This window comes from Ceratosolen solmsi, unplaced genomic scaffold, assembly GCF_000503995.2.
Source record: "Ceratosolen solmsi marchali unplaced genomic scaffold, CerSol_1.0 scaffold33, whole genome shotgun sequence".
Lineage (NCBI taxonomy): Eukaryota > Metazoa > Arthropoda > Insecta > Hymenoptera > Agaonidae > Ceratosolen > Ceratosolen solmsi.
In genome coordinates, this window is record NW_011948438.1 from 642,895 (window position 1) to 653,559 (window position 10,665).

The 10,665-nt window shown below is 28.8% G+C and overlaps 1 protein-coding gene across 1 annotated transcript in view; it reads left to right on the plus strand.

Moving 5' to 3' along the window:
* Positions 1-10,042, plus strand: part of LOC105365390 (metabotropic glutamate receptor 3) — a 10,802-nt gene extending 760 nt beyond the window's left edge. Inside the window, exons 2-12 of the mRNA XM_011503533.1 lie at positions 3-162; positions 584-720; positions 1,584-1,732; positions 3,111-3,307; positions 4,761-5,086; positions 5,305-5,542; positions 6,438-6,560; positions 6,953-7,285; positions 7,891-8,173; positions 8,883-9,082; positions 9,605-10,042. Of these exons, the coding sequence (XP_011501835.1) occupies positions 3-162; positions 584-720; positions 1,584-1,732; positions 3,111-3,307; positions 4,761-5,086; positions 5,305-5,542; positions 6,438-6,560; positions 6,953-7,285; positions 7,891-8,173; positions 8,883-9,082; positions 9,605-9,972 (2,514 nt within the window). The 3' untranslated portion in view covers positions 9,973-10,042. The remainder of the gene's footprint in view (positions 1-2; positions 163-583; positions 721-1,583; positions 1,733-3,110; positions 3,308-4,760; positions 5,087-5,304; positions 5,543-6,437; positions 6,561-6,952; positions 7,286-7,890; positions 8,174-8,882; positions 9,083-9,604) is intronic.
* Positions 10,043-10,665: the final 623 nt, after the last annotated feature.

Consider the following 10,665-nt stretch of genomic DNA (forward strand, 5'->3'; position numbering starts at 1 on the left):
AGATGGAGGATGGGATTCAGCCATTAGAAGCGATGATATATACTGTTAGTGAAATAAATCGTAATCCTAATATCCTACCAGGAATAAATCTCGGCGTACTAGCGTTCGATTCTTGCGACAATCCACATTATGCCCTCGAGCAAGCATTACATTTTATAAAAGGTTTGTGCAGTGCAAGTAAGATGTAATTTCTAGTATCTTATTAACATATTAATGATAATAGTCCTTTTGTAATGACAGATAGAGACTATTAAAATGCACCGATTTGCTAAAATAATTCATTTTAATATTTATTTATGTAAAAAAAAAAAAAAAAAAAAAAAAAAAAAAAAAACAAAGACTTTAAAATTACTGTCGAAACTGTTTAAAGTTAAATAATTACTAAAGGTTTAAAAGTATCTGTGAAGTGATTGAAAATTAGAAAAAATTTTCAAATTATTGGCAAAATGAACAATTTTGTATGCTTTTGTAGTAATTTTGTAAATTTGAAATGCACATTTAAGAATGTCTTATGAGACACATTTTTGTCATACTTTTTTCTCGATGAATAATTATTTATTTCTCTGTGAATAATGGCGCACAGGTTTCATAGCTCATGTCAACGAATATCACAAAGTAGAATTTCAATGCTTGGACGGTAGCGTACCAAAATTTCTCGGTGGAGATTTTGATAAAGTAGTAGCAGTTTTAGCTGCTCAGTCGAGTTCTGTTACGTTACAGGTAAATTGTCAAATTCAAGTTATGTAAATTAAAGTAATTATACGAATAAATTATTGTCTCGAATCCATTTTTGCCTTAATAAATTGGCTAAGCTATATTGTGTATAAATTGAAATTAAATTTATAAATTTTGTTATGACATTTAAGATTACGTTGAATTCAAACTTTATTAAGGTTGATTGTATAAACCATTACTTTAATCAATCATTCAATTAACGTTTAACTGCTACTTTTATTTTAATGAAATCGAATGGTTCTATTAATAGAATCGAATCCATTGATCTATCGAAGCTGCTTTAACTTTCGTTTGTCGTAGAAGAAAAGTACACAATTTTTCGTTATGTCAGTCGATGATTAAATATAGAAGGGTAGATTGACAGACGGATGACTGCCGCCGACTTATTAATAGTATTTACGTACGTTGTTTCTCCCTTTTTTTCTTTTCTTTTCTTTTTTCTTTATTTCTATTCTGGTATTTAAATTTTAAGTGACTAATTTCCTCAAAAGAAAAAATGACGTCGAGCCAGTTGAAACTCACACTCGAATGTAAATTAAAATTGTCTCTTCATTTTCTTATTTTGTTTTCTTATTTTGTTTTATTGTTGCTTTAGTTAATTGGAAGATTATAAATTATATATATTTTGTTTCAATAACATAAAACTCTAATCAATTATTCAGAAATTGTTTTATACAAATATTTATATTTTAATATATAGTATATAAAAATTCTATAATATTGCATAATGGGAAAATGATGAAAAATGAGTTGTTGTTGTGGGGCGGTTGGGGGGGGGGCGGGGGGCGGTGTCCGTAAGCTCCAAAGCGTAAATAGTGCTTTTTTTTATTTTTGTTTTGTTTTCATAGGTCGCATCGATACTCAGATTGTTTTCGGTACCACAGATTTCATATATGGCTACATCACCTTCACTTAGTAGTAAGGAAAGGTTCTCACACTTTTTCAGAACTGTGCCGAGCGACGTTAATCAAGCCCATGCAATGCTCGAGATTCTCAAGTAATATTTTATTTTTTACTTCTTAGTTATTCTACATATTGTTATTATATGTATGTATGTGTATATATATATATATATATATATATATATATATAGTCTCGATTGTCTTTTTTTTTTTTTTTTTTTTTTTTTTTTTTTTTTTTTTTTTTTTTTTTACAGTTCATCTAAATTATTAAAAAGATGCTTTCCTTTATTCTAAAATCGAATGATTTTCTTTTCTTTTCTGCCTTCGTTAAAGTAAAATAAAAAATAATTTTATAACTTGTTTTAATATAACTGTTTTAATATTAAATATTTAGGTGAATATTATTAAAAAGAATCGTCGATCGAATTGATTGACCTAAGAGTTATATTGAATTAAATAGAAGTAGCGTAAAGTAAGATTGAAGTATTTGTCATATTAGTCAAGTGTATTTCATCAATTCTTAATCGTATATTGTGGAACGTACAAAGTAAATAAATTCCTCAGGATATTATTATATTTTGTATATTAGTTACATATCTATCGTATGCTCGGATAGAATGATAAGTTGTAAATGTCTTCAGTAACGAAAACGATCGATGCTGACTAGATGACCATAATCGATCGAAATTTGAACAATTAAATTACATTTAATAATTATATATCAAATTATATATATCCGAGTTTAATGAATTTTTATTACATCGAAGTACAACAATTATTAATAATGAGTTGAGCATTAATACCACTTAAACTTTTCTTTGTATTTTCATAATTTTTTCTTCTCCCTTCCTTATGTTTGGTTTATTATTATATTTTGTAATTTATAGTAAATTTTAGTTTGAATAACATAACGAATAATTTTATCACAATAAATTTATAAAAAAAAATACACTGATACTTTATGGATAATTTTTGTATGTTCTGAATTGAATATTGACATTGGCTTATGAACTGTAAAACATGTTATTCTATATTTATATAGTAGAATAGTACAAATTTTCACTGATACATTGGCTGTATAGTAATATTATAGCAGATTACGTCACACAGTCCGGGTAATTAGATATAGTTCGGGAGACACTATGGGACAATGGGTAACATAATAGCGGATGTTCTTATTCAATTGTTAATGTAGCGTTAGCGTAGCACTCCATCATATTCGTTTGATACAAATGGAATTGTATGTAAAGGAATGTAGTACAATTCGTACACATTTGTGTCTACGCACTCATGGTCCCATTAAAATAAAAAAAAAAAAAAGAAAAAAAAAAGAAAGAAAAAAAAAAAAAAGAAAAAAAAAAAAAAAAAAAAGAAAGAAAAAAAAAAAAAAGAAAAAAAAAATCTCTAAATATAACGTTAATATTATTCATACTCAATATTAACTCATTTTTTTTCTTTTTATCTCCCATATAGGCAATTCGAGTGGACATACGTATCAATTGTTTATTCGGACACGGAGTACGGTAAACACGGATACGAGACTCTTGTATCCCTCGCTAATAAATACTCGGTTTGCTTTAGCGCTCCCCAGCGCATTGACAAGGACCGTTTTTTACCCGAAGATTATGATAATGTGATTCGAACGATTACGAATAAAACAGAAGTTCGTGGTGAGCACGAGTTGTTTATATATCACATACATGTTTTAAATTTACAATGCCTAATGTTAGCTGAATTATTTGAATTAATCGTATATTTTATTGGGCTTATTTATTTAATTTTACTGCACTTATCTTAGCATGGAAGCGCTTTTTTATATGTTCGTTAGCTGATTCTTTTCTAATAAATAATATGTGGCTTTAGTAATATAAAAATTATTATTTATTCATACTAAAAGCGTAAGTAGATAATATTTTTGTCTTCAAGGGCATAGTTTATAATATTTTAGTCACTCTATTGTTTATTCTGTTTATACATCAATTGATTACTGATTTTTCTATCGAATAACATTACGTACTCATATGTCATTCTAAGCCTATGTTATAACTATTGTAATATTTATTATTTCATTTTTTGTATTTAAATGTTAAGTATATTATAAAGTAAGAGTAGTTAAATGATTATTTTTTCGAATTTTTTTACCTCCAATTAGCTCAACATTTTTTGAAATATGGTAGTTTCATTTCGTTTAATTAACAGTAACATACTTTCATTTCTTTTTTTTCAATTGAACGTTCGTTATACCTCAGCCATACTTTCATGACAATAGTTCAAAATATTGTTACATTGTTCGCGCAGAATTTAATTTATACAATATTTAATGAATTTATATTGTTTTCATATTGAAAGACAATATAAATGGATAAATTTAATTTAATTTACTATTTAGATTTAAGCGTCGCCTGACTTAAGTCGGATTCCACTACTACGTGTCACTTTATACGTAGTATTTAATGAAATTTACATCTGGTATTGCAAATTAATTTTTTACAAACAATGTATTGTAAATACTGTAATTAAAAATACACCACAGTCTATCAAATTCTCAGAGTCTGTAGATAATTGTAAAAGAAGCTATTAGGAACGCATTATATTAAGTAATATAAGAGAAATTAATTATAAGCTTATCGTAAACTCTATGTATTTAACATCCTTAATTAATTTTAGATATATATATATATATATATATATATTTTTTTTTTATTTTATTTTTTTTTTTATTAGACAAAGTAAGCTAATTAATCTGGAGTCATAGAAATGATAATATTATTTCTATATATTATAAACTATTCAAAGATGTTTTGGCTTTTACTCGAGAGTTGGTTCTCTGCTTAAGATCAGAATATACCAGATTTTATAATATAAGATGACGTAACAATATATTTTCACATTAAATAAAAATTATATCTAAGCTTCGAATAATGAACTGTCGATATTATTTTAGCTCAATTTTGCTCGTATATTTACTTAATCGATAAGTGTATGCAAAAAATGATATATATTAGTTTTTCTTAGTCCATCGCTCAATATCATAAATAAAGTGTATATAAAGAAAATTAACAATAATATTAAACAGAATACACATAAATAAACTAGCAAAAAATTTGTCTTTGATGTCGAAAGTGGTCGTACTATTTGCCGAGAAAGTGGCGACGCTACATGTGATGGAAGCTGCACGTCGCCTAGGCGTTGGGAGGCGATTCGTCTGGATCGGCAGTGACGCCTGGTCATCCAGTAATCACAGTAACAACATTCTCGATCCGAGTTTGCGTAAAACTGAGGAGGTCGTTTTAGAAGGCGCCTTGGCTGTGCAACCACTGTCCCGACAAATGCCCGGCTTCGATAACTACTTCACAGGATTAAATAGCAGCCACGAGGCTGTGAATCCGTGGTTCCGCGAGTTCTGGACCGAGTATCATCGGCCAAATATCAACGCTTGCAAGACCAAAGTCAACAATAATCATAACGAGGTTGAAAATCTGTCAATAACTATCATTATTATGAATATATATTATTAGAAGAAAATAAATATTATCCTACATATTAATATTAATACTTACGTAAAATATATAAGCGATAGTACGTACAAGTGAAATGTTTTTGCCTGTAAGCAGTGGAGATTGTATGTGAACTAACTTGGTGAGGTACGATAATTTTTTTTTTTCAGACACTTGACATAGAGGATGGATGCTTCAATGAAGCCATTCATAAAATTACTCGAGAATCGGGCTACAAGCAGCAGAAATATATACATTTCGTGCGAGATGCCGTATATTCGGTTGCACACGCTCTTCATGATATGTTCATCGACAGATGCGGCAAAGCTTATAAAGGAATCTGCAAAGGCATGCAACATATCGATGGGGAATCTTTGATAGAATACATAGCTAATGTATCGTTTAAAGGTTTAGTAAATTACATTTGCCTAGAATGGCATTTACACTATTCACATGATAATCAGTACTACTTGACGTTAAAGAGAATTTCAAGCTTTTATTAATTAATTGAATAAATTTAATTGTCAAAGAAGGTAATAATCTTGATTGAAGCTTATAGATTTTTTAAAACGTATATTTTAATATACAAATAACACATGTTATTGTTTATGATACGTATACATTTTTGCTTAAATACAGTAATAATGCAAATTTTTCAAATGATTGAATATAATATCTCATAAATTAAGAAAATCAGCCAATAAATTAGGCTGATGGAGGGAATAATTTATATTGATTAATCGATTGCTTTAACAAACTTTTTCAGATTATTTATTTTCACGCATGCATAATCAATTTTTTAACCCGTTAAACAAAATTATCTCCATTCTCTCGAGAAAATATTTTATAATATGAAAATAAATATGCATACATTTACACGCTATCATTATTAATGAAATGAAATATCCAATAATTTACATTATAATAATAATGTATTTTGAAAGTGAAAAAAGGTAAATTTTATACTAAATCAATAATGTCCCTATTAACGATTCAATGGACTTCTAATTATGAGTATTAATAATATTTTCACAATTATTATTTATTGAAGAATGCTTGTAAATGTTTGAATGAAAAATTCTACGAGATATTCTTGACTCGTATTGCATTAAGATAACTATATAAGTAGAATGAAAGCCAGAGTACTTGGTAAATAAACGTCCGTTATTTATGAGTTTTAAAAACTTTGCAGTTAACAATGATAACTGACAGTGTATGATTAATTTTTCACAATAATAACAATGTTTAATATTAAAAACATCTTAATAGGTGTAGTTGAATCAACATGAGAAAATCTTTACAGATGTTGCTGGTAACAAATTCAGATTTATGAACTCCGTTGATGGTCCACCGAGATACTCAATTTTAAACTATCAGCAAGATAGTAACGGATTATATCGGTGGCTAGTTGTTGGAAATTACACGCGTAAGTTTCAATCAATTCATCGTATTTATTTTTACAAAATTCTTTCATACGTTTTAAACTTTCGATTGGGAAGAGTATATAATTTAGCCATCCGCGTCTTTCTATTACATATATTGGGACGTTTGTGAAACGAAATTCTCATTTTGTCGTTAATATACGAGGACGATTTCTATATATTTACAATCTATAATTTATAATAATCAAATTACTATAAAGTACTGATAAATTACAAATCAAAAAAAAAAAAAAATTAATCTTACGGATGATAAATTATGTAAATCTTGCGGAGAATGATACAAAAAGCTTTTTCTAAGATTAGTTATTACAAAGTCTCGAACTCTAAATAAATGGAAAAAAAAAAAGAAAAAAAAATCAATAAAACTAAACATTAGAAAACGAAAGCGGCAGCCCCGTGCTTCAACTGGACCAGCAATTAATTAAGTACCGAAGTCAAGAGATAAGTGGACGTCATTTTTTTCCAAACTCGACGTGTGACTCGCCCTGTCATATCAGCCAAGTCAAGGTTCGGGAAAAACAGGACCCCTGCTGCTGGCGTTGCAGATATTGTGGTCTCTATCAATACAAATTAGATGATTATAGATGCGAGGATTGCGAATGGGGCAAGCGGCCAACCGATGATAAAATCTCTTGTTCATCGATACCCGAGGAGTTTATTGATTACACAAGTCCATGGGCCGTCGCTGCAATGGCAGTTGCTACGTGCGGTACGTACGAGTCTTTGCCATTTCATAAGTAATAGAATAAAAAAAAAAAAAAAAAATTCAATTTTAATCTTTCCCATTGTTACTCGCAGTTTAATAAACATTTCAATGTACACATTCAACGGACACTCTGAATTATTACAAGCAATAATTAAATTACAGTTAATTTAATGTGTTTTTAATTCATGATAAAAAGAAAAAAAAAAAAAAAAAAAAAAAAAAAAACAACAACATGTAACTATTTATATAAGGGATATCAAGAATTATTTCATGATTGCATAATTCACCTTGAGTCGTAATGAAATATTTAAATTTTGTCTTTTTTTTTTTTTTGTAACAAATGGTAAATTAAAAATAAATTACAAGTACATTAAATAGAAAATCATTTAAATAATTGCTGTACTTTTGCATACATTTAAAATATACGAATTGTTAAACAATACATATTATACTTAAATGGAGTATGTATATAAATAAATAAAGTAAAGATATAAAGTTGATTATTCTTGTATCGATCAATTCTACACTCCATAAAATTAGATAAAGATAAAAAAAAGATGGCATCCATTATTATTCAATTGTATCAAATATTTATTTTAAAATTTCAGGAATTCTCCTAACTATCTTTGTACTGTGCATTTTTTGGTTGTACAGCAAAACTCCAATAATAAAAGCTTCGGGACGAGAATTGTCTTCATTACTACTTCTTGGCACATTGATTTCCTTTCTTATGACCTTTGCCATTATTGCGAAACCTAATACTCAAACTTGCGCCATAACCAGATTTGGCATTGGTCTATGTTACACTTTGTGCTATTCGGCCCTTGTTACCAAAACTAACAGAATTCACCGAATATTCAACAAAGTCACTAATAGCCCGCATAAGCCAAGGTAGTCAGTTTAATTTATTAATTTATTAAAGTTTTATAATGAACTATTGTAATATTAGTTTATTAAATAACTATTATCGATTAAATTGCTTAAACAAACATGTTGCACAAAAATGCTGTTACGTATGCCGTGTGAGAGCTTTAATTATCATTTGAATACATTATATGACAATTTTATATGAATTTATACTCGCAGTATTATCCAAATAGAAATATCAGTAAATATAAATTTCCCTATGAATTACATTTCATGCAAATGTTACAAATACTACGTTATTCTGCTCGAATGTCAAGTCTTTAATAATCATAAATTTTCATAAAGCATAGCATATAAAGATAATTAATAATTAACGTGAGAATTATTTTTTGTGTTTCATTAGAAAATAAGCACTTTATCGGGCATTTTTAATCTCTCTTGTAAATTAATGTTCTTTTCCAACTTAAAATGTTATGAAATATAAATTTTCAATGTGTCTTCTAACATTTATTTGGATTTATATTCACATACAATAATAACAACAACAACAACAATAACAATAACAATAACGATAATAGTATTATCGTTTTGTATAAAAATTAACGAAAAATGCCTTTATTTGTTAATTCTTTTGCGCTTGGACGCAACGCTATTGCGTTGTTGGAAAATTGCTGAAAAGCCCAAATACAATGATTGTGTGTGTCTCTCTCTGTGTGTGTGTGTGTGTAAATAGGTATACGAGTCCCGGCTCTCAGTTGATAATAACGGGGATTCTAACGCTCGTTGAAGTTATAATAAATGGCGCGTGGTTGCTGAAGGCGCCACCAGCCGCGACTTACATTTTTCCAACGAGAGATACACGACTTAGAATTTGCCAAGGATTTAACGATCGATCGTACATTATTGGTCTCATCTATCCATTCATTTTGATTGGTAAGTATTTGACCAAATACAATATGTCATGAAAAAATTAATTGACAATGAATATAACGTATAATATGAATCTGCACAAATATCGAATATGCTCGGGTAGTTGCGCATAATTTTCTTTATTAAATTTATTATATAATCGATGAGCGCGTTCAAGATTTTTTTTTACTACGAAGCACCAATTTGCTGAAATATTAAGCATCGCTTTATAAAGTAATCGATCGAAGCACCGTCATTTATTCATATACGTAAGAAAAATTAATAATCATAACACGTCGATACACCTTAATAGGGAAGTAAATTTATGGACAATTATTTATGATAATAATGAATTATAAAAATACAATCACGTTTCAATGAATGTTATTTTCACATCCAAAATTGTTTGACAATAAGCCTATGGATAGTTTCATTCAATCTAAAGACATTTGTGTTATTTAATTTTGAAGGTACTGGCGCAGGAGCGAGACGCTGCGCCTAACAACAAAATCTATATTAATTGCCAATGTGATTTTACGTTAACAGTCATTTGCACGGTGTACGCGGTGAAGACACGAAAGTGCCCAGAAGGTTTCAACGAGACCCGTCACATAGCTTTCACCAACTATACGACCTTGATTCTTTGGATGGCCTTTGTGCCCCTTTACTTGGCTTCCACGAGTAATGCCATTCGCGTTGTCACCCTTGCGCTTTCGCTATCATTGAGCGCCTTCGCCCAGCTGGCTTGTCTCTTCTTTCCCAAGGTCTACATTGTTCTCATAAAGCCCCAAAAGAATACAAAGGAGCTTGTAATGGCCTATCATCGGAGCTCCTCTTACGTACCAACCTCGGCAACTTCAACCACACCTGTCGTCATATTAAATGGTAATCCACTTGATTGCGGAGGGAAATAGACCGAGCGCTTACAATTCTTTTACACGCATCGGCTGAATCGGAATTTTAGTCGGATTATATATTATATTAAACATCGAGTGACAGCCAATTGAGTTATAAATTTCATTCATTACGTATTACGATTGGTATTATATTGTCATTTTTGTTTAGTACAGTATTAGTTATTTAGTGGTAGAGCATAGCACATAGATTTTTGATTCGTAAGCTTTATTTAAATATTTCAATTATTTATTTATTTATTTTGTTTATTTATTTATTTTTTTAATTACACGATATTGCACGTAAGAGCCCAATTATTAAAAAATTTTTCCAAAAGATTTATGATTGTTAATAAAGTGGGTAGGAGGAAATTATGTCTAGCACGAGACGTTTTCAAAGACACGTTGTATATTAAAATTTTCATATCAGATCGGTAATGTCAAATAATACTTGTTAACATATCTACGTACACCAGATATATTAGAATAAGAATATTAAAGTACTTAAAGGTAAAAAAAAAATTATATCGATACGTTAACAGATAAAATTATATCAATAACCTGAAGAAAAAAAAAAAAATTAAAATAAATTCTGTGAAAATTTTTATTTTAAAATTTGTTTCTTTGAATTTTCGTTTTATTTCAACTTAATTCGAAATATTATATATATATATATATATATATATATATATAATACAAAAGAGAGAGAGAGAG